The sequence below is a fragment of the Tachyglossus aculeatus genome, chromosome 22 (genome assembly GCF_015852505.1).
Source record: "Tachyglossus aculeatus isolate mTacAcu1 chromosome 22, mTacAcu1.pri, whole genome shotgun sequence".
Lineage (NCBI taxonomy): Eukaryota > Metazoa > Chordata > Mammalia > Monotremata > Tachyglossidae > Tachyglossus > Tachyglossus aculeatus.
In genome coordinates this window covers 20,644,975-20,669,359 of record NC_052087.1, presented here as the reverse complement: position 1 = coordinate 20,669,359, position 24,385 = coordinate 20,644,975, and the positions used below count along the sequence as shown (strand labels likewise).

Genomic DNA, 24,385 nt, shown 5'->3' with positions numbered 1-24,385 from the left:
CCACTTCATGGTAAAAAAAAATATACAGGAAAGTTTGCTAAAGTCTTGAAAAACAATGCACGTGAAAAAAGGTTGAGGGAACTAGAAATTCTTAATTGTGAGAAGACTGAATTGCCTTCACGTCTCTGAAGAGAGGCTGTGGGGAGGTTGGAGGATCCACCCTTCTGTCTCTGGGACAGACAGAACAAGAGACCTTGAGTTTACACTGTAAAATTAGTGACCTAAGTTAGATTAGAAGGACTCTAGGTTGATTCAAGTTGGAGGTTATGACATTATCCCAGGCTTTAAAAATGTTTAGGTATGTGTAGAATTCTGCCTCTTCATCGTTAGTGGGGTAACTACTGATGGCACTGAAGAATTCAAGACATCCTTTTGCCTCTCCCTCACACTTTTATTTAAATGAATATACCAATAATAACTATTAAAATACCCCAAATAAAAAACAATATGCATTTAGCTTGTGAGTAAAACTAATGTTGACATCTTTCCATTCTGGGCAACATGCATAATTTTCTAAATTGAAACTGGTAAGAAGACAATAACTCCTAGTTCATCAAGGTTCATCAAGCAGCAGAAATGGCTTGTGTTATGTTACTAAATCAGGGCATTAGAATGGTACTTATTCATTCATTCATTTATCCAATCATATTTATTGAGTACTTACTGTGTGCAGAGCACTGTACTAAGAGCTTGGGAAGTACAAGTCGGCAAAATAGTAGTGGGAGGAGTAATAGTAATAGTAATAGCAATAGTATTTATTAAACAACTACTGTGTGTAGAGCTCTGTACTAAGCACTGGGGAAAAAAATGCACCCTTTGCTAAACATGTGACCAGATGACTCTTGACCCTCCCCATTGCCCCTGAGTTTCTGAGTTTCCCTCTGAGATCTCTGTAGACCAGAGCATCACTTTGGTGCTGCAGGACCTAGGAACAGGAGACATGGCTGGACCTGAAATACAAACATATTGCCAAATCAGTACTGGACAAGTGCTTAGTACAGGGCTCAGGTACTTTGTACAGTAATCTGCACACAGTAAATGCTCAATAAATGCCACTGATTGATAGACAGGGGGCAGACCCACTGAAGCCCAGACTCTCCAGTAAAAAACTGGACAAATGGCCACTCTAATCTTTAGGCTTCAAAGAATCTGTGATTTTTAGGCAGTTCCCGCTTTTATACAGGTCAACTTCCAGGTGCCTCTTTGTTACTGATAGACTCAAAGAGACCTTCTTGCACTGAACTAATATAATCCCACTTCTTTTTCCTTGGATTCACAATCCACCTCTTGAACTAAGGGACACAGTATAAAAAAAATCCTCTCTCCCTTCAAGCAGGATTATGTGGGAAAGACAAAGGAAATGCATCCTCTTTTTCCTTGCCAGCTGCACTTACATTTACCAACTCCTTGACCCTAGACACTCCCCAAATAAAGAGTTTATGGGTGTGAGAATCTGCCCAGTGGAAATTCCTCTTTTAGTCTGCCAATGTCCTGTACAACCAGTTTGTTCCCCAGTTGTTTAATAACTTAATGGGGATTGTTAGAAGACATGTAGGATCTTTGCCATTCATATAATGCTTCCAGCTCTTATGATAAATCCTAATGTTCTTCAGAGAAGCAATGCCTTTTCAATTGAGGTTGGATGAGAGTCACTTTGTGAATAATTCTTGGGAACTTGTGCTGGTTCACCCCAAATTTCAGGGAAAATGAATTAGGGAAAAGAGATTTTTTGTTATCTTACTGGAAGCACTTATTCATGCATGGCTCAAATTACAGATTTGGGTGGAAATCTATGGTCAGAAGGGAACTGGCAGAAGGAAAATGATGATATGGTGTGTTTTAATATATTTATGAAATCATAGCTCAGAAATGGGAAAGTGGGATAACAGTCTGCAGCTGGGAGATAAAGGGAGTTTGTTTTTCTATATTTAATATATTTTTTATACTGGTGCTTCCAACTGCTCTGATGGGAGTAATGTGGACTGGATCAGGCAATTCATTTTAAGAGAGAAAGAAAACTGAATGAGGTAGAAAAAAGTACCAGGGGCTTGGGGCTGGGGCAGGCATGGTTTGTATTAGTAACTGAATCAAGGTCTCTCCAGCCAGTGATGGGAGTGTTGGAAACAGAAACTTGGGCAGGGGGCCAGTACTTGCTGGGTGCTCTGTTAGCTATGGAAAAGATCAGGTGGAAGAGAAAGAGCTGCTGGAATGGAGGGCTTTGAAAAAGAGACCATGTCAGAGTCAGGCTGACAGAGAAAAAGGTTAAAGTGATAGAGCTTCTCGCCCCAGCTTTGCTAGTTTTTATAGCTCTTGCACTTTTTCCAATTTAAAATTAGAAACAATCCTTCAGTAACATTTAATCAATCAATTGGTCATATTTCTTGAGCACTTACTGTGTGCAGAGAGAGAGTACAAACACTTGAGAGAGTACAAACAACAATTTAATAGACATATTTCCTGCTCACAATAAGCTTACAGTCTAGAGGGGGAGAGAGACACTGATATAAATAAATAAATTACAGACATGTACTGAAGTGCAGTGGGGCTAGAGGTGGGGGTGGTGAATAAAGGGAGTAAGCAGCGTGGCTCAGTGGAAAGAGCACGGGCTTTGGAGTCAGAGGTCATGGGTTCAAATCCCGGCTCCGCCACTTGTCAGCTGTGTGACTTTGGGCAAGTCACTTAACTTCTCTGTGCCTTAGTTACCTCATCTGTAAAATGGGGATTAAGACTGTAAGTCCTATGTGGGACAACCTGATCACCTTGTAACCTCCCCAGCGCTTAGAACAGTGCTTGCAAAGCACATAGTAAGCACTTAATAAATGCCATTATTATTATTAAGTCAGGGTAACACAGAAGGGAATGGGAAAAGAGGAAATGAGGGCTTAGTTAGGGAAGGCCTCGTGGAGGAGATGTACCTTCAATAAGGCTTTGAAGTTGGGGAGAGTTAATGTCTGTCAGAGATGAAAAGGGAGGGTGTACCAGGCCAGAGGAGGGACATGGGAGAGAGATCAGCAGTGAGATAGACAAAATTGAAGTACAGTGAGTAGATTGGCATTAGAGGATTGAAGTGTGTGGTCTGGGTTGCAGTAGGAGAATAGTGAGGTGAGGTAGGAGGAGGCCAGGTGACTGAGTGCTTTAAAGCCAGGATTAAGGAGTTTCTGTTTGATACAGAGGTGGATGGGCAACCACCGGAGGTCCCTGAAGAGTGGGGAAACATGGCCTGAATGTTTTTGTAGAAAAACAATACAAGCAGCAGAATGAATTATGGAATGGAAAGAGGAGACAGGGAGGTCAGCAGAGAGGCTGATTCAGTAATCCAAGAGAGATAGGATGAGTGATTGTATTGTCATGGTAGCAGTTTTCAATTCAGAGGAAAGGATGGATTTTAGCAATGTTGTGAAGGTTGAACTGACAGGATTTAGTGATAGATTGAATTTGTGGGTTGAATGAGAGAGAGGTGTCAAGGATAATGCCAAAATTATGGGCTTGTGAGACAAGAAGGACTGTGGTGCTCTCTACAATAATGGTAAAGTCAGGGGGTGGTCAGGGTTTGGATAGAAAGGTAGGAGTTCTATTTTTGACATGTTAAGTTTGAGGTGATGGCAGGATATTGAAGTAGAGATGTCTTGAAGGCAGGAGGAAATGTAAAACTAAAGAGAGGAAGAGAAGGGCTGGAGATGTAGATTTGGGAATCATATGCATAGAGGTGGTAGTTTAACCCAAGGGAGTGAATGTAGATGGAGAATAGAAGGGAACCTAGAACTGAACCTTGAGGAACCCCCAGAGTTAGGGGGTAGGAGACAGAGAAGGAGCCCATGAAAGGGACTGAAAATGAGCAGCCAGAGAGATGAGGAGAACCAGGAGAGGAAAAGTCAGTGAAGCCGAGGTTGGATAACGTTTCTAGGAAAAGGGGATGGTCGACCATGTCAAAGGCAGGTGAGAGGTCGAGGAGGATCAGGGCGGAGGATAAGCCTTTGGATTTGACAAGAAGGAGATCGTCGGTGACCTTTGAGAGGGTGTTTCTCAAAGTGAAGGGCATGGAAGGCAGAATGGAGGGGATCAAGAGAGAAATGGAGGAGGTGAGCTTGAGACAGTAGGTGTAGACAACTCACTCAAGGAGTTTGGAGAGGAAGGTAAAGGGAGATGGGGTGCTAACCAGAGGGAGTAATGGGGTCAAGGGAGGAGTTTTTATTAGAGAAGTAGCGTGGCCCAGTGGAAAGAGCCCAGGCTTTGGAGTCAGAGGTCATGGGTTCAAATCCTGGCTCCGCCAATTGTCAGCTGTGTGACTTTGGGCAAGTCACTTCACTTCTCTGTGCCTCAGTTACCTCATCTGTAAAATGGGGATGAAGATTGTGAGCCCCATATGGGACAACCTGATTGCCTTGTATCCTCCCAGCGCTTAGAACAGTGCTTTGCACATAGTAAGCACTTAACAAATACCATCATCATTATTATTATTATTAGAAGCAGTATGGTTCAGTGGCTGAAGTGCAGGTCTGGGAGTCAGAAGGACCTGGGTTCTCATACCAGCTCTGCCACTTGGCTGCGCTGTGGCCTTGGGCAAGTCACTTAACTTCTCTGGATCTCAGTTCCTTTATCTGTAAAATGGGGTTTAAGATTGTGAGCCCCATGTGGGACAGAGACGGCGTCCAACCTTATTAACTTGTATCTACCCCAGCTCTTAGAACAGTGCTTGACACATAGTAAGCTCTTAACAAGTACCATAATTATTATTAACAAGTACCATAATTATTTAAGATAGGGGAGACATGAGCATGTTTGAAAGCAGTGGGGAAAACACTGTTTGAGAGTGAACAGTTGAAGATTGCAGTCAGGGAAGGAAGAAGATAGAGGGCAAGTGTTTTGATAAGGTGCGAAGGGATGAGGTCGGATGCGCAGGTGGAGGGGGTGGATTTTGAGAGAAGGCAGGAGATCTCCTCTTGAGAGATACTGCTGGGAAAGATGGAAAAGCTGAAGAAGGGGCAGGAGGATGGAGGGACTGAAGAGGAGTAGGGGAGCTTTTAGGAAAATCACACCTGATAGTTTTGATTTTTTCAATAAAGTACCAGGTCATTAAGGGCAAGATATGGGGTTGGTAGCCAGTCAGTGGGTTTGAGGAGGTAATTAAACATTTGGAACAACTGGTGAGGGTAATGGGCATGGGTGTCAATAAGGATGGAGAAATAATCTTACTGGGCAGAGGAAACGGCAGAGTTGAAGCATGCAAGGATGAACTTGAGGTGGATGAGGTCAGCCTGATGTCTAGATTTCCACCAGCAGCACTCTGTGGCTCATGAACAGAAGAGAAGGAAGTGGACTGTGGAGGCGATCCAGGGCTGTGGGTTAGTGGTGTGCGATTGACAAAGGGATAGGGGAACGAATGTGTTGAGTTTATTAGAGAGGGTGTTGTTGAAAGAATCAATTTGGTCATCAAGAGAAGGTAGTTTGGGCATGGAGGCTAAATGGGGCATGAGTTGAGAAAATTGGATGAAGTCAAAGGAATGAGGTCTCTGCAGGGGGACAGGGCAAATTTGAGGGGAAGAAGTGTGTGGGAGAAGAGACAGATGAGGAGGTTGTGGTCAGATAGAGGGATTTCAGAGTTGGTGAGGGTAGAGCTTGTACAGTGACTAGAGATAATGAGATCAAGTGTGAGTTCAAGTTGGTGAGTGGGAGAGCTGGAATGGAGCAGGAGGTCAGTGGAGTTGAGGAGTGATAGAAAGAGTGATGATCAATTTATTGATGTTTCAATTTCACCAACCACTAAAAACCCTCCAGAATCATTAGATCGGGCTATGCTAGAGGTATTTCAATGGCAAGACTCATAAATTCTATAAAAGTATCGCTTTAACTCCAGTTTAGGGGTCTAGTGAAATGCCCAAGTTAGCTTGGTGATGGACTGTACTTTGCTGAATGGGCTGTTAGAAATCATGGCTTCACATCCATACTGCCCCCATTCAGTGAATAAGCAGTGTAAAACAGAGGAGGAGAAAGAGAAGTAGAAAATGGCTTGGCTAGTCACTGGGGATGGGAAAGAGATGAAATTGGCACACTGTTCGAAGATAATTTCAGGTTTGGAAAGTCTCTGCTTTCTATAAAATGCCCAGTGGGTGAGGTCTGCACACTTGCTAGGAAGTTTTTCAGAACTAATCTTGATTTTCGAGTCTGGTGGGAAGATAGGAAGATGAATGTTTCCACTGTGCTAAAAAAAAAAAAGTCTTTCAGCAAGAAATCTGGTTCATTGTCAGCTGAGTGTGAGTCTGCTTTCCTTATCCTGTTTCTTTCAGATGCCTCTGATTGGACATTTTGATGACGAAGTGAGAAAGTGTGATAGTTTCTCACTTTCTTTCATTTCAGGAAAGCTGTACTACCCCTGGAACCAGTGACTCAGGCTGAGGCGTTGCTCAGTCAAGGCTTTCTCATTTTCCTTTGCTCCTGGCAAAGCCAGATGGGTAGACGTGTCTTCTCAAGTAGCTCGGTTAAAAATAATCCTCTGTAACTATATTAGCATATTTTCATCCCCACCTCTTTTTGGCTCCCCACCCATCTAGCACATCCTAACCAGGGATGGTAGTAGTGACTCTTCTCAGGATTTAAAGACCCCTTCATGAAAGTAACCAAGGGATTTGAGCATTGCATAATGTTCCTGAAAAAGTTTCACCAGAGGCCAGCCTGTTCATTGGGTTTTTGTCAGCATTTAATATTTTTCCATAGTGTTTCTGTGACTTGCGTTTGGCTGGGGCACTGCAGTATGAGAACAGGACTCCCAAGATGCTGTGTGAAGCTAAAATGAAGAGTGATCGTTGCCTTAAAAAAAATAAAAACTGCTATGATAATGAAATGACACTTCAATCTAACAGATCAATCAGTGGTATTTATTGAGTGCTTACTGTATGCAAAACACCGTACTAAGTACTTGGGAGGCTACAATAGATAGGATCTATACTTTCCCGGAATTTACAATCTTGCAGGGAAGATGGACATTAAAATAATTTTTGGGTAGGGGGAAGCAACACATTACAAAGGTAAGAGCATAAGTGTTTAGGGGGTGAAAGGTGGGGTTAGGGGATATAGACTCAAGTGCATTAGGGAGGGAAAATAGGATGGGAGAAGAGAGATTAGTCAAGGAAGTCTATCTGGAAGAGTTGTGATTTTAGTAGGGCTTTGAGATTGGGAGTGTAGTGGCCTGTCAGATATGAAGGGTGAGGGAGTTCCATACAGGAGGGAAGTCTTGAGCAAGAGATCAAATAGGGAGAGAGATGAATAAGAGGAACAGTGAGTAGGTTAGTATTAGAGGATGAAGTGTGTCGGCTGGGTTGTAGCACAGAAGTAACAGCATGTGCATAATTATGTTCTGCCCTTGTCTGAGTAAATAGATGAGGAAGAATGAATTCCACAACTGAAAGCTATATGCAGCTGAAGTCCCAATTAAACTCCGACTAAAATCTCATCCCTATTCCTCTATGGCATTTTCCTAGGCAGGGTTCCCTTTGAAGTTGGTGACTTTGTTCTACATTGGCAGTCCATAAATGCCATTCACAAAACCTACTTCTACCATTGCCTCAATGATGAGTTAATGGGGGAATAAGAAAGTGTTATGGCTTCACTGGGTGTTTTTATCAGTGTAATGTGAGGACAGGACATGTCATGTTGAATCAAATTCCCTTAGTGTGTAAATTATCTTGTTGGTATAACATCGAGATTCTGCATAGCTGCAAGAATTCTCCCTGTTCATGATAGCAACATGTAGTGCCCTGAAGTGATGGTTATTAAATGATTCATGCAGTTTCCCAATGTACCTGCTTACTCCAGCTGCACCACAGGTAGCCATGATTAGAGGAGAGCCTAGGGAGGAGTAACAGCAATTGGCCTAAATTGCTGAGGAGACATAACAGAGACAAGAAAGGCATTACAGTTTAACCACAATAAGCTGAGACGATTTGAAGAGAAGCGAAAATGGGGCGCTAATTTTCCTTTGCCATGACTCTCCCAACTGGAATATGACACTTTATGCAGACTAACTGCCCTAGAATTATGAACTCTTTGCTCCTGGCTCATTCCTTCTCCAGTGACTTAAACAATTAAATCGAGCACTAAACGTGCACATGAAACTTCATTAACATAAACTGCCTACATAAGGATTTTCACTGCTTCCCCTCTGACCCGTGGCCTGTTCAATGCACTTCCCCAAATGACAGAGTTGTCAAATTTTCAAATCCCCTGTAATTGAGTGCTTATTATGTGCTAGGCTGTGGAGTAGAGTCAAGGTTATATTTGAACACAGTCTCTTTCTCACAAAGGGTCTCACAATGTTTTTTTTTGTCCCCAGCATACAGGTGAGAAAACTGAGGTCCAAAAAGGTTAATTGCCTTGCTCAAAGACACACGTCTTACAGTTGCAACGTAAGCCGAGGTCTCCTGGCTTCCAGTCCTATGCTCTTTCCCCTAGGCTATAAACTCTCAATCATGACATTCCACTAGGTACTATTAAATATTTGACTATTGGCGTGGAAAGATTCCAGCAGTGACTTGTCCAAATCTTCTTCCTTGACAAAGAGTGTTTCTCAAGACCGTTTAAGGATTTTAGGCAGGCCATTCCAGAGACTCTCCAAGCACTTAAAAAATACAGCTGAATATGATTGAATTTGCTGATTACCTAAATAATGATCACAACACCTATTTCAGAGTGGTTCCAAAGAAATCCAATGGCTTGCTTAAAATTTTGAAGAATTAGAAGTGAAGTTGGATACCAGACTCTGATTCACCTTAATCATACCTGAGATCCAGGAATGAGGAAAATACCTGGAGTATGGAGAGCATCTTTATGATCATCATCATCAAGAAAGCATTTATTGAGCACCAATGTCAGCTTGAGCACATTCTTAAGAAATGAATTAGATTGATCAATCGCTCCATCAATGGTACTTTTTGAGCACTTACTGTGTGTGCTGTACTCTTGAGAAAGTGGGAAATTTGATCCGGGCTCATGAGAAGCTTACAGTCTACAGGAGGAGACAAATATCAAAATAAATTACAGATAGAAGACATTACACAGTAGAATTTGGAGTTTTTATTCATAAAGAAATTTCCAGTATGTAGTATGTCTAGAAGGAATGGGATGAGTATCAAAGACTATTTTTAGAGTGAGGGAAACTGAACACACCTAGAGAAGCAGCATGGCTCAGTGGAAAGAGCATGGACTTTGGAGTCATGGGTTTGAATCCTAGCTCTGCCACTTGTCAGCTGTGTGACTTTGGGTAAGTCACTTAACTTCTCTGGGCCTCAGTTACCTCATCTGTAAAATGGGGGTGAAGACTGTAAGCCCCCTGTGGGGCAACCTGATCACCTTGTATACCCCCAGCACTTAGAACAGTGCTTTGCACATAGTAAGCGCTTAATACATGCCATTATTATTATTATTATTATTACCTATTATTTACTAAATTCACTTCTCTAATTGAATGAGGGGGAAGCAAAGCGGCTGTCTAGCATCTGCTTAACCCTTGTGGGTGAATGGTGTGTTCCAGAAGGTGAGATGATCTCCCTGGCTCCCTGTAGCCTCAGGCCAGTGATGATGATGATGAATCAATTTCAAGGCAGAAAACAGATGAAACTCACTGCAGCCAGCTGCTTTTTTTCCAGCATTTCCAAAAGGGGAATCGTATCCTAGGATTCTAGGCAGCTCCACCATTATTGTTGCCCGAGATGTCTATTTCAGAAAGTCAATCTACCAGTCTCCTAGTCATATTTATTGAGCACTTACTGAGTGCAGATCACTGTACTAAGTGCTTGGGTGAGTACACTATAAAACAGTTGGTAGACGTTCGCTGACCACAGCAAGCTTACAGTCTGCAGACATTAGTATAAATAAATTTAAGAGTGGGAGAAGAGGGCTTAGTTGGAGAAAGCCTCTTGGAGGAGATATGCTTTTAATAAGTGTTAGAAGATTGGGAGAATGACCTGCTGTCAGATATAAAGGAGGAGAGCATTCCAGGCCAGAGACAGGATGTGAGCCAGAGGTTGATGGTGAGATAGACCAAGGTCCCCAGGGGATTTGCATTTTTTGGATCCTTACAAAAGTGAAGAGTCTGTCCCCTTCTAAGAGTATTTTTCTGTGTCTTGGTTCACAATATGAGCATCTCTGGTCACAGACTTACTTTTTCTTTCAACCTGTTTCCTCCTCCCCAGGGACAGAATGAGAACCTCGGTGAATGTGGTGGGTGACTCCTTTGGTGCTGGCATTGTCTACCACCTATCCAAGGCAGAGTTGGACAGCATTGATGCCCATCACAAAGGCCAAGAAGACATCGAAATGACCAAGACACAGTCAATTTTTGATGACATGAAAAACCATAGGGAAAACAACTCTAATCAATGTGTTTATGCAGCACACAACTCTGTCATAGTAGATGAGTGCAAGGTACCGTTCACATTTATGGATATTGAGACATGCATATAGCATTGCTTGCTCATTTTCTTTTTCTACTTGCATGTATTTTTCTAAACTGTGTTTTTTTTAATAATGATGTGAAAAATTATCAATGAATCCCAGATAGTTTAGGTGAGCCTCAGTAGTTACTGATTTTTTTTTACCTTAAATGTTAAAAGCAAGATTGAGATCAGAACACATGAATCTTATTTATGTTGCAGAAGCTTTACCTCTCTACTGTGTATCATGGATGAGTAAGCAGTTCTGCATTGTATTCCTTGCATATTGCTGCATATTCCTTGCATATTCTTTGCTAACTAAAAGGAATTGACTAAATTCAAATCCAGAATATTTGTGAATGTGAGGGCATTTTTACATGATACCCTATAGAGAGGCATAAGTAAACTCACCCTGCCCTCTGGTGCTATCTCCATCTCTCCCAAACCACCTGTCATTTGCTTTCGTCCTAACTAATGGAACATAAAAATAGAAACTGGATTGTTTCTATCAAAGGCTCGTTGTAAACAACTTGTAATTCAATGAGAAATGTCACAAATCAGAATGAAGCAAACATGAAGCCCACCAGTGGGTGACCAAGGAATCAGCTCAGGGGTTTGATTTGCAAAGTATTTCCCAGGAGACAGCAAAAGCCTTCCCAAGACTGGTTGCAGTCAACAGTGAATATTGAGCCAGGATCCATAAGACTCCTCCCGCAATGGTTCAATTCTTTCTGAATTATTTATCCTCCCAGTCCATCCTAAAGAAAACTAATGAACTCTGATCAGGACACTGGCAGGTACACAGATATTGCCAGATTAGTAAAAAAAAAACTGCATCTTTTACAGGCACCACCATTTGTTTCCAAACAGAGATGATGGCAGGAGAGAATGAGGAATGAATTGGAGGTTTTTGTTGAGAACACACTTCTTCTTATTTCTCTATTCCTCCTTTTCTAAGCCTTCCTCTTATAACATGATATATGAAATGTGTACAAAATAATATACTATAGGATAATCTAAAGAATATCACTATCATTATTATTATAGACATTAGAGACAGAAAGGGCTATCGGTTCACTAATTTGCCCCGATGAATTTACTCTTTCATAACAAGCATTCAGGGCTTTGAACTATGTCATTTTAAAGGATTTAGTAAAGTCATTTCCTTCCATAGGCCCATGTCCCACTTCAAACGATTTCCAGCTTCTGAGAAATGCTTGGGGTGAAGTGGATTTGGAGGAAATCTTAGGTGAGGTGGATCTGGATCAATCAATAGTGGTTATTGAGCACGTGCACTGTGCTGTGCTGAGTAGTGAGAGCATACAAGATAAATTAAAAGGCATGATCCCTGCCTTCAAGGCATTTATGATTCAATGGAAGATGGCACTCAAATGGAGGAAAGGCTTTCATACTTGCTCAAGGACTTTCTACTTTTTTTGAGAAGATGTGGAGCAGGCCTGGAGATTACAATCATGTCCCAGGCATGAAGAGAAGCAGCGTGGCTCAGTGGAAAGAGTGTGGGCTTGGGAGTCAGAGGTCGTGGATTCTAATCCTGGCTCTGCCACTTGTCAGCTGTGTGACTTTGGGCAAGTCACTTAAATTCCCTGAGCCTCAGTTACCTCATCTGTAAAATAGGGATTAAGACTGTGAGCCCCAAGTGGGACAATCTGATCTCCTTGTATCCCCCCCAGTGCTTAGAACAATGCTTCGCACATAGTAGGTGCTTAACAAATGCCATCATTATTATTATGAAGTTAGTAAGGAAAATAAAAGGGAAATGCTTCTGCAGTGTCCAGAGGAGAGTGTTGTTTTTTTTAATTTGCTTTTTGGTGGTGGTTTCCTTAGGGATGCTGCCTCATGAGGAAAGACAACAGCAAAACCCCTGAAGACAAGCTTTTCTCCTTCTCATAATCTCCCAGGTGCTTTATAAGGTCCTTTGTCTCAACAGTTGCAGCTCCCAATCCTTGTCCAAGCCTTTTTTTCAAATATTTATTTGAAAGTGAAAGTCTAGAAATCTGTTGCAGCTCCTCTCCTTTCACCACAGACAGACTTCTGATTTTAGCTCACCCCAGGTTTAGGAAAGAAATTCCATTTAAGTGGCTACCTCAGCCTCATTGAAAGTCCCCTGTCATCTCGAGAGAAACAGCCCTCACATCCATAAAGTCTCTAAGTGACACACACGACTGACAATTCTGTGCATAGCCAACTTCCTCTGAGCCAGTTACCTTTGAAGGGTCAGTCCTCTTTCTCCACAGTTCACTAAAGGGAAGGGCAATTTTGCTGCATCTCTGATCAAAATTGTAACAGACTAATGTTTTTAATGCATCATTTCTTTTTCCCTGAGATAAAACACTCTGGCTAGCACCATTAATTCATAACTTTGCAATAACCATGTAATGTTTTTAAGTAAACTAACCTTTACAAGGGTGTCCTAGTGGTTCCTGCATGATGGTATTGTAATTTTTGTAACATTACATTTCATCTGCTTGATTTGTGAAAGTCACATGGCTATAAGTTCCTGGTATGTTGCACGTTCTTGTAATGCATGCGCCTCCCAACTGTGTAAGAAGGTGGTCGGATATGTTTCAAATACTGGTGCATTTTGTCGTGTCTTCGTGTCCCAATGCTTCCATAAATCCAGTCTCTGCATCATGTGGAATATCAGTCCTGGGTTTAAGTTTTCACATGACCTGAGGACAGAAAAGCAGAAGGTAAGCTTAGGCAAAAATTGACACAATTAGCAGTATATAGCTGAGAGGCTGTTTTATTAGGAAAAGGTCCAGTTCAGTTTTGCCAGGCAAATATGAAATTTAGATCTTGTTTCATTACTTAGAAAATATGCCCTCCTTTAGTAGGGCTTTCAGGGGTATTTATGCAAACACTGGAATTATCAAGAAGTGGTTATTTTATTTTTGTATTTAATGAATTTCAGTCTTCCAGCTCCTCTTGCAAATGAATGGAGCCAATTTGTGGTTTAGAAGTGTGGTATTTTGACTAAACAATACTGGTCTGATTGGAACTGAACCTTTAGTATGCATGAATAGAAACAGTTGTTCAGTTATGGTTGTGCTTTTCTTTTTAAACCTGGTTGTGTGGAGTAGCTCACCCGCCATTTTCTTTGCAATTGTTTAGTTGTGTACTGGTGTGTGTGTGTGTGTGTGCGTATGTAATGAAACACACACCCATGCCTATAAATGTGCAGGTTGTATGGTTGATTGCTAAATTTTCAAGTGAAAGGTCACCTTGTCAAAAGCCTCAGTCACTAACTTACTAAATTTGCAAAACAAATTAAAAGCCAAAAGACTCTCCATTAAATTGAAAGAAAATAAGTGTAAAGCCATTCAACAATAACTCAAAAAGTAGTGCTTCTCCACACAGCCTATTAAATTTCTTGGGAAAGTGCTTTGTCTTTATGAAGGATATTGATGATAAATTATTTTCAGGTAACACTGGCAACCAATGGCAAATCGGCGGACTTCAATGTTGTTGAAGAAGAGCCCTGGAAGCAGGAAAACTAGGAGAAAGACTCCCAGCTCCATCTTTAATTAACTCCCCGAAGCTATCTTATGGTAAAAGATGATGTAAAGATTAAACAAACTTTCTTAAAAAAGCAATCCTACTTACCTGAGATGTAGAGGAATTATGAAAAAGCAGTCATTGTAGGTAAATTGTCTTTGCCAAATAACGGTTTATAACCCCTAACTATCTCCCTTGTATTATTGTTTGAGTGGATGCAACTGGAGGATATGGTTTAAATTAAAGGCAAAATCTCACCAGGCTTCCCTTTCCCTCAAGATGCAGAATGCAAAGTCTATTTCCACAGATGAAAGATGAAAACATCACTAATTCGGTGAGACTTGCTCCAAGGACTCAGGGCAACAAAGAAACACACAGTATATACTATTCTTTAAAGTATTTTCACTTCCTCATCTGGTTAATCACAAGAGAAATCCACTCTCATCATGTAGCTAGAATTCTTCTTTAAAGCCTTTATTTTATTTTCACATGTGCTTGATTTAAAGTAAACATCTGCCATTGGGGATGCTGAATATCCACCTTTTAGTTACCCTTTAAATTAAGTGTCTCAAATAGTTTTTTCTTTGGAGCAAACTAAACTTAGATTCATTGAAATCAGCTGATTATTAGACACCCTGAATTTCATTGTCATTGGAAAATATGTGAAATAGTTCTTGAAATTCAAAGGTATGTTTAATAATGTGTATGTGTTTAGTATGTAATGCTGCATTATTCAGACTAGATTTTTTTTATTTTGTAAGTTAATTTGATTGTAGGTGCAGAAGAAATACAAACATTTTTGTGTTTATAATAATTGTGGAAATGTAAAAGGGACACAATCAACCCAAATCTCATCATGCTTCATAAATAAGACAATTTGTTCAGATTTACTTTGTGTTCAGCTGTGTGAGTGAAGACATAGCGAATGGTTGGGCCTTTCTCTATCAGGGTGATTAATGACAGAAGGTTGTCTTTTCCTTAGGTTGTAAGTTGTTGGGTACTTGTGATGAATGACAGCATTGTGATGTAGAGTCAAAACATCTTGGGGGACATTCTGCCCTAACCAGACACTTTCTGTTAGTCTTGACCCAAGCACATCCATTTCTCTTAATTCTTGGAGTTTAGTTGACTGTGTCACCTTTAACAATTCTTCTTTATAATCAAGTTGTGTTTGTCTAATATACAAAGTTAGGAAAGACACAATTTGAAGTACCTTCTTTATCATGCATTTACATTAGAGCCTACATCAATTTCTTCTGGTCCCACCTTCCCCTATGACAGGGAAGAGAAAAAAAGAGGTAATTATCATAAGGAGAAGAAAGACAATGCATCATTCTTGTAGTGTAGTGGATTCATCAAGGCTTAAACCATGAATGTGTAAGTGAATGATCGATCCTAGAGATTATAAGAAATGCATTCATTTTGATATATGAAAGTTTGGGTGAACTCTAATGAAATTAACACAGCTTTAGTGTAGAGCAAAGAGTATTTGAGAAAGCCTGACACAAGAGCGAACTTGTTTTTAAACTGTCCTTGTCGTTCATTTATATTTGGTAAGCAACACAGTATTTCCCTAGCAGTCCTAGGTTCAAACTTTTGCAGTGAATAAGAGTAATAATAAAGTGAAGCCCTCAAGCACCCCTGTACAGATGGTGTGAGGATCCAGGATGCGCTGTGAGTTAAGAAGTGTTCGTGGAGAGTTGGACAGACTGTACAATCATAGCGTCCAGTTATTTTTGATGTTGGGATATTTTTATGGACATCTATCACATTCTTATTTTCATTGGCTTTCTGCAACTCTCCCCTTCCAAATCAAGAACTGCTCCAGCTTAGAAGGAATGTGGGATACTATCAGTTCTTTTCTCTTGGAGAGCAGGAGTTGTTAGACAAAGAGCAGTATTAAGCAAGATCTTATTTTGCAAATGGCACCCCTAGGTTTATAGGAATCAGGACAGCTAAGGAAGTGCTGAGGTGGATCATCTTCTACTTCCTACTGCAAGTTGGGCAGTTAACTTTCCCCTGGTGAAATACAAGATTCAAAGCCTCAGACTGATGCATTCTGTGGCCTGGCACAGAGCCGAGATCTGTATTTCATCATGCAAGCCTCACGGAGTATTTCTGTATGTAGATAGGTAAGGGAGAAGGAAAATCCTTAGCAATGAAGGGGAAAATGATTTAAAGCCTTCAATTTTGCCATGCCATCTCAACTTCCTACTCAAAAATTTTGTCCTGAATCTCCCTGAGAGATCATTCTGAGCCCCACACTCCTTCTTTGAGCTCACTGTCTTATGACTTAGGGGTCCTGTCCACACAGAATGTTGGAACATACCCTTCCCAACCCTCCTACCTATTCACTTCACCCTATGCTGACTGGGGTCTGGTCCAGGTCTAGCTCAGGTCTGGCCCATTCTCAGTTTCCCAGTTGTAATCCTTTTCCCCTTCCTGCCCATTTTGGGCTTGCTTAGCCCAGTGTATGTGCCATAAGAAGACAAATGGTTTCCAAGTAAATGTTTAACATATCCTTTTCTAAATATGACATTTATGATATTTCTGTTTTTTTTAGATATTCTAATATATGTGAAACTGTTGTGACCCTCCTGTGACATTTTAATAAGATTTTATGAATAGAAATGTTATATTTACATTAAATATGGCCAAATCCACTTAGCCCTTGAACAGAAAAATTCAGTCCTTGCATCAGTGCTTTGGCATCATGTGTTACATACTTGATCTTCACTGCTTCTTAGGTCTCTTTTTAGGAACCAGTGAGTCATTGAGGAAGAAACACAGCCAGCACTTGCCCTTTACCTTTGCTCATATACAGAGGCAGATGTGAAGGAGCATTTGATTATTTTCTAGAAAATATTAAGTCTGAGGTAGCCTGGGAAAATAGAGTAAATGGAAATTCAGTAGTGTTTTCCAATTGAGAGTAAATTACAGACTCCAGGGCAGGAACTTCCTTAGCAGAGTCTGAGTTACCCTGCTTCCAGGAAGAGAACTGTTGTTACCCTTCTCAGTGGGCACACAGAGTAGATGCTTCATCTCCTTAGCTAAGCCCTAAAGTAGAGGTGCCAAAATACCCTGGGAATGTCTGAGTCCCTGTACTTTCTGGGATAAATAGAAGCCAAGAATGCTGGAATGCTTGTAGGACAGCTTAGCTGTAGGAGATTTGCAGCCTATTTTCGGGAAAACCAAGAATCCCATTCATGTTGGGTGAGATTTGGGTTGTTTATTCTCAAAGGGAAGTGTATTATTATGAAAATTAGGGCACGCCCAATCATTTGTGAAAACACTGATAAATATTTTTAATGTACTAAATAGCTACTTAACAATGATTTGCAAATAATCTGCTCTGCCAGTACAGAAAGCACCACATTTTTTGTTGTTTCTACAAGTACAATACTATAATGCACTTAACTTTGTCAATACACAAGTTGTCTAAGAGGCATTTTTCTGGATCAAGGTTATTGGCTTTCTGATATTTTCAGACTTCCAGCAAAACACAGCAATAAACAATAAAATCATTCTTCACAGATTATAGTTTAGGAAATCAAATCTCCTGTAGTTCTTATTTGGTTTGGGGAATAAAATTGTTCCTAAATCACACCCAAATGTAACTTGCTTCTCCCACTTTGATGACTCTCCACCTCTTATGTATCTTCTTTTGACCTCGTTTTTGTTCTTTTGCAAAACTCTCCAAAGCCAAAAATAAAGGCCTGAACTGAAACACAGTTTCTTTCACTGCTACAATGGTCCCATTCCCATTAAGACTCCATCCATGCCTTTAAACTGGCATTTGAGACCTTATGGAAAAAAATTTCAAGCAAGAACAATGAATAACAGGATTTTTAGAGATGCCTTTGTCAGGAAAGATCATTAATTCACAATCTGTGGTAACTGCTAGCCAATGAGTGACAAGTGCATAGTACAGTGCTCTGCACACAGTAAGTGCTCAATAAACATGATTGAATGAAAGTGTCTTCTATTTCTGGCCCACAGCATAACTAAACTGATCAGATTTTAGTGATTTAGGAATTGCTTAAGGTATGGAATTGCTACAACCCAATCTGCATTTCTCTGAATTTCCCTGGAAAATATGAGCCATCTTGAATCCATTTCTTTATTCTCTGTTAAGCCATGTTACTTCTTAATGACCTAATTTGGAAAATGGATGCTTGGGCAAATGCTTCTTGAGTCTTACTTGCAATTCAGCATTTGGAGTTCTTCAAATAAGTGGATCACTTGAACATTTTACTTTTTGGCAAGCTCCTTGTCCTCTTCTGTCCTTTCTGGGCCCTAGGTTTTAGGGTCTACAACACTGGTCCTGAGTTTTGCTTCCTCATGTGGGAGGGTAGAAAGAAGAATCCTTACTGAAAAGAAAAAATAAAAAACAGTGTGCAGGCATTTAGGGCTCAGAGAATCATTATTTGGTAATTGGGGAGAGGGAAACCTAAACCTTTTCCTGCCCCACAGCTTGCAGTGGCCTCTATGGGATTTATGTGCTGAAAGCAATATTACATGCCTTATTGCTAAGCACAATACCACTGGGGCTGACCACACAGAGAAAGTCTCTTTCTCTTGTAAGCAGAGATGTCTATGCTGTGTTCATGTTTTATGTGAGTCCTCTCTTCTTTCTATGTGGGATGAATCACAAGTAAATGCTTATCCTTTTGGCCATCTTCTGTAAGGAAAGAAAAATCCAATATATCTCACTTTTAGGTTTTTTAGAATTTGATTAAGGCATGGCTGTGTTGTTCCTTGGAGCTGGCATTAGGTCTCAGGTGGGGACCACTTCTGGATGAGTCCTTTGCAAGGTGAACGTCCTTTAAACTCATTTTACAAATAGCAGAGTCATATTCATTCATTCATTCAATCGTATTTATTGAGCGCTTACTGTGTGCAGAGCACTGTACTAAGCACTTGAGTGGCTCTGGGCAAATTGCACAACCATTTTGAGATCTGTGCTCTTCCACTTCACCTGCATTACTGCATCATTCTTGCTATAGCAACACAATGCAGAGCTGCTCAGAATGCCCAAATTAGGGAGTTTTCTCAAAAGAGCATTAATTGCTAATCTGGTTGGGGATTGCAGGAGCCATTTGCAGAGAGAATAAACAACACTTGGGTAAAACTTTGTGCAGAATTTACACCACTTTATTTTAAATTATTTGTAAATAACTTTTCTTTTTCTCCTTTTTTTCTTGTGTCTATATATATATATATATATATATATATATATATATATATATATATATCTCGACACAAGAACAAACATACATACCTATGGACCTAAATACATATACCTATATTTGCACATTTAAACAGAGGTATCTCTAGCTGTCAGGATAGATACATCCATGTCTTCAAAGAACTGTGAATAGTTGTGTTAAATCAAATCTCTTAACTTGCTCTTTACTGTGGGATATGTCTTGATCTCACCCCAAATCAAATAAGTAGCATTAATAGGATAGTAATTGAACATAGTGATAGTTCAAATTGCTTGAGTTTTGCATAATGATAATTACCTTTTGGCAACAGTTGCGATTTCATGAAACAATATTGTACTGTAAAGTAACGCCTTCCGCATGTCCTTCCTGTTCAAATGTACTATTATTTCTGCTAAAGCTGCAATGGGATAATTGTTTTAGCTACCTTACTCTGTGTCTAAACTGCTAAGGAATATAGGTTATATTTCGAAGGACTATAAAGACTATGTTAGTAAAGGACTCTGGTAGAAGGAGTAGAAAGAGTAGAAGAAGGGTGAGGAGAGAATCCCGTCCATTTTCCCTACTTTTCTCTAGTGGAGGAGTCTTCATATCGAAGACTTTGCTTATTAAGTGGCACGACTAAAACATCGAATAGCAATAAGGCAGGAGGCAGATGAATTTTTAATTATATCAAGGATATCTCTCTCAAGCATGAAATCTCTAAAGTTCTTGGTTGACCCTCAGCATCATTATAACATTAACATTTTAATCTTCCCTACATATTACCCTGCCTCTCCTCCTCTTCCTCCTCCTCCTTAACCCCTTTACCCACATATCTCCTTTCCTAGTAACAGTTTTGAGGACCTTGAATCAGTCCTGTTCTGCTGAGGTATTAATGGTAAAACCAGCTAGGGGAAGTAGGCTGCAATGATGCTCATTTCTAAATAAATCCCAGCCCATGACAAGCTTCTCTTCCAGGATTTGGTCTTTTAAATCATCCCTCAGGCTCCCTGTTTTCTCAGGAGATAGAAACATTGGAACATAATTTTGGGTTGCCACAGTTATGATTCCTAATGGATACAGTTGTGGTGCTGTGAATCCTTCTATGAGCACTCCAAGAAACACTGAGGGTGTGCTTCTATGGGAGGGCATACCCACTAAGATAAGGAACACCACAAGCCATCCAGAAAAGTGGCCTATGAAGACATTTTCTGATTTTCTATGATACTGTCTCAGCTGCATGAGAAGAATTGCTCTTCAAATCTTTAGTACTCTGATTTTTTTTTAACTAACAGACAATGAGTTCCAGATTTTCTAAAATAACTTTAAACTCCTCCAGGAAAAAAAACCAACAACATTGCGTTTCTAGGTAACATAATATAGCCCCGGCTGCCTGCTCGAGATTTGTATACAAGAGGATACCTTCGCTGGGATTTTTTTGTACTGTATTTTATAATTTGTTTTCTATGGCCAGGAAAGAAAGCTCACAAAATGTGTTTATAATTTGATTTTTCTGCCAGCAGTACAATTCTAGGTTTCTCTTTAGGGCCTTATAGTCTCATGAGCAGTAAGTAGGCCATTTTGGGAAGTGAGTTTTGAGTCAAAATCCACAGATTTCCATTAGTCTTTTTCTAGTTTTTTCCCCCAATGATCCCCTGCACTATCAGGCAATTTGTACTCTTACTACAAATTTTTATTTATAGAATGCATGGCAATATGTATTTATATGTCTCAGATAATATATAGTCATTACTAATTTAACCTTTATACTGATTTTATGAGTTTGAACCTATTCTTCGGAAACCATAAAGAACTACAGTGTAGACAGAAGGAAACTATTTAGTATATGTAATTTACAGACACAGATATATTCTTATAGTATTTTCTATATGACCTCAAACAATAGGGAAATAATTCTACCTAGAGCAAAACACTTTTTATAGGATTTTTAAAACAATGACATTTTTCTGTAACATAAAGCAGCATTTGAGAAATTTCAGAATAAAGTACTTAATGAAGCAAAGAACAAAACTACCAACAGGAAAAAAGAATTCTGTAGAAAACCTAATATCATGACAAAATAGCTATTCTTTTAGACTGACTGTCTCTAGCCTAGGAGAATTCTGATCCCTATTTTTAGCACTGAATCCAGTCATCCATTGCTAAGAGTGTAACTTTGCCTTTATATATGTGATCAACGTAATAGAAGTGGAATTGTTTTTACTGAGAAGCACATATCAGAACTCCCCCCTCCCCGTACTTTCAAAACTGTCTATAAGGAAAACAAACTGCATAGCTGTGTTTAGGGAAATAAAAATGAAAAGGGAGATATAAATGGGGGAAAAATGATGGGAAGGGGTGGGTTCTTGTGGTTAATTCCTGTTTAGAAAATACCTGTTGAGCCTCACCATATTTAAGCACATTTAGAAAGAAAATTGAAATGAGTGCTAGAATACACAAGATAAAAACTGGGTCATAACAAATTCCATTATGGGAAAGTAACTCTCCTCTCCCAGTGGGATTTATCCAGAAGCACTTTGGGGTAAAATCTAACCCTGTGTTGTGAAATACTCTTTATTCCACAAATTGTAAATTTATCACAAACTGTGAAGTAGACCCTTTGAGGAAAGTGGATTTTGTTATCCCAACAGACACACTTTTTGAACTTGATTATAGGGCCAGTGTTTTAGGCAGTTATTTGTCAGTGAGATATTCAGAAGTTTCCTTAAGATACATGAACACTGAGGTTTTCTTTAAATGTACTTAACTTTGAAGCTGAAATATCAGGTATTCTCTTAACTGATGTTGACCACATATTTTTTTCTCTGTGTACTGATAACTGTCAAAGTATGAAGTTCTTAAGTTTTTACTTTGTTTCAGCATGAAGAACAGTGCCTCTTCGCACTTTGTGTAGATAATGTAGGTATCTATGTGTAATTTCAGTGAAATGGTGTATAGATGTATTTTAATTTAATTTAATAATTTTTATTTCTTTGGCTGTGAACTGAATGGAGTAGATGTTTGTATTTTGAAAACACTTTTAGGTGTGCTACTATAAATCTCTCTCAGTAGTGTAAATTTTCTATGTATGTAAACATATAGATAAATATCTTGCCTGTACTCACAATTTTCAAAATTAAATATGCAGCCAAGATGTTTGTAAATACTTAATAAGGAGCTACCTAACCAGCATTGTCCATGTGGATGGATGGAGTGTGTGGGTGTGCACCTGTCAAGTTTCCTTGTTCTTAGTGAAAAGCACCACAATACTCACCTAATGCACTGTTAAGTGCAACTGTGGCACTTATACTACCATGAGCATTAATTACTTGTAGAACAATGACATTAATCTAGATGTCTTGTTCACTTGGCGTGTTTGACTTGTAGTGACGTGAGGTTAGTCAGTTACCAGGTAAATTAGCACAAGGGTCATAAGGAAAAATTCAACCTGGCTCTGAGGTGATTGAACTTGAAGCGCGATGCTCACTTCTCAGAGATTTACAGGCCACCTGGCTCTCTGGACTGCCTCAAGTCACCAGCTAGTGGCAGGGTGAAAGGAAGTCGCTGATTCCTGGATCTATGACTAAAGCCTTCCTTGTAACCCAGGCCTCAAAAAGCACATCTTTGCCATGTCCTCCCAAAGCCTGACACTGCAGCAGTTTCCACGTACAAATCAGCTGGGGGGGAGGGGGGGCGGTGGGGAGAAGGTGGAAACAGAAGCACAGAGAGTCCAGAATGCTGCTTTGGTGTAAGAATGGAGAAGAATGAAGCACAAAACCAAGAATGATAGTATTGTGAAAAGGCAAAAAATATTTTTGGTGGTGAAAATCTTGCTTTGCCTATTTACAACTCCCAATATCTATTTGCCTCTGGAAATATGCACTCTTTATATTTTCATTGAATTAGATACTGTGAGAACTATACTACCTATAGGAATTGATAAAAAGGCGGTTTCCGTTCAGAAAGACTAACCGTTAGAGGGTGAGATTGAGGACCCTTTAATTACACTGAAGTGGAATTTAAGAGCTCTCCAGGGGCGTTTTTAAGCTATCGCTGCTCCTTCTCCAGTTTCTGCCAAATTCTTGGGTGGGAATGGTCACCCTCCAGAGCCAATTGTTTTGGTGAGATCTTTTCAGGGAGCTTTCTTGTACAAGCAGAAAAAAAATTGAGATTGATCTTTTCCTTAGATTCAAAATATCTATCGATGATATGAAGTGATGTACTGTACAGTATTTGTAGCACTTGATGTTTAAAGACAAATGAATGCAGAAAATAAAACTTCAACTAACTCTGAGGTTCTTTTCTTGTATATTGTTGTAGGAAATGCCTTCTTGACTAACTGTCCCTTTTAGTAATTTATATATTCACTTTATTATAGTTGTTTGTTTTCAAATTTTCTCTTACTATGTGGACTGATTTGTGTAACTTCTATAAAACCTGACATTCTTTGTATACTGAAAATAATCAGTGAATCCAATATTTCACTAAATGTTGTATCTTTCATGTATATATCATCAATAAATATTGATTCATAATTTTCTTGCCTGGTGTTAGTGTGTGTATGAGTGTATGTGTGTGTGTATTGCAAGAATCCACTTCCGGTGACTATAACTGGTACTTTGAGGGTGAATACACAAATCCATAATGGAGGTGTGATTTGCATAGAGGCTTTTGATTTGTTTACAAAGTGGTCTGGATGGCCTACCAATTGTACCAAATCCCAAGGTGGAGGGATTGAACTAAGGTCCAATATGGTTCTTCCCAGTCCACCCTGCAAGGTGCATGATGCAATTTGATGCCAGCCTAATGTTCTTGGCCTAAGTGAGGCTCTGCAGGACTAGGCAATGGCCCCAGCTCTCACCAGTCTGGAGGCTCATCTCTGCCTCAGACTCTCTCAGGACCTGGGACATTTATTGATTTATTTATTTTTTAAAAATGAGGCTTCTCGCAGGTGCTTTTCACTTTGGTTTACACTGTTTTCTTGGTTTGAGGTGAGGGAAAAAGACCTTACCTCCCCTGGAATGCGCGCATGTGTCAGGTCACCCACACAGTCTGGTGGTGACAACAGCATCAGCAACTCTCTGTGAACTCCGGCTCCCTCTCCTCCTTCAGGGTTTTCATGATCCCAGCAGATAAGTGGCAAGATAGACAATTACACTGACGGCACGTCTCTTACAAGAGGCCTTCCCTTCCTTATTTCCTCTTTTCCCATTCCCTTCTGCATCACCCTGACTTGCT

General features: G+C 40.0%; 1 protein-coding gene across 2 annotated transcripts in view; it reads left to right on the top strand.

Moving 5' to 3' along the window:
- SLC1A2 (solute carrier family 1 member 2) overlaps positions 1-23,686 on the top strand; it is a 122,605-nt gene extending 98,919 nt beyond the window's left edge. For both annotated transcript variants that reach the window (XM_038764761.1, XM_038764760.1), the window contains 2 exons: positions 10,185-10,416; positions 13,868-23,686. In XM_038764761.1, coding sequence (XP_038620689.1) covers positions 10,185-10,416; positions 13,868-13,942 — 307 coding nt within the window. In that variant the 3' untranslated portion in view covers positions 13,943-23,686. The remainder of the gene's footprint in view (positions 1-10,184; positions 10,417-13,867) is intronic.
- The last annotated feature ends 699 nt before the right edge of the window (positions 23,687-24,385 follow it).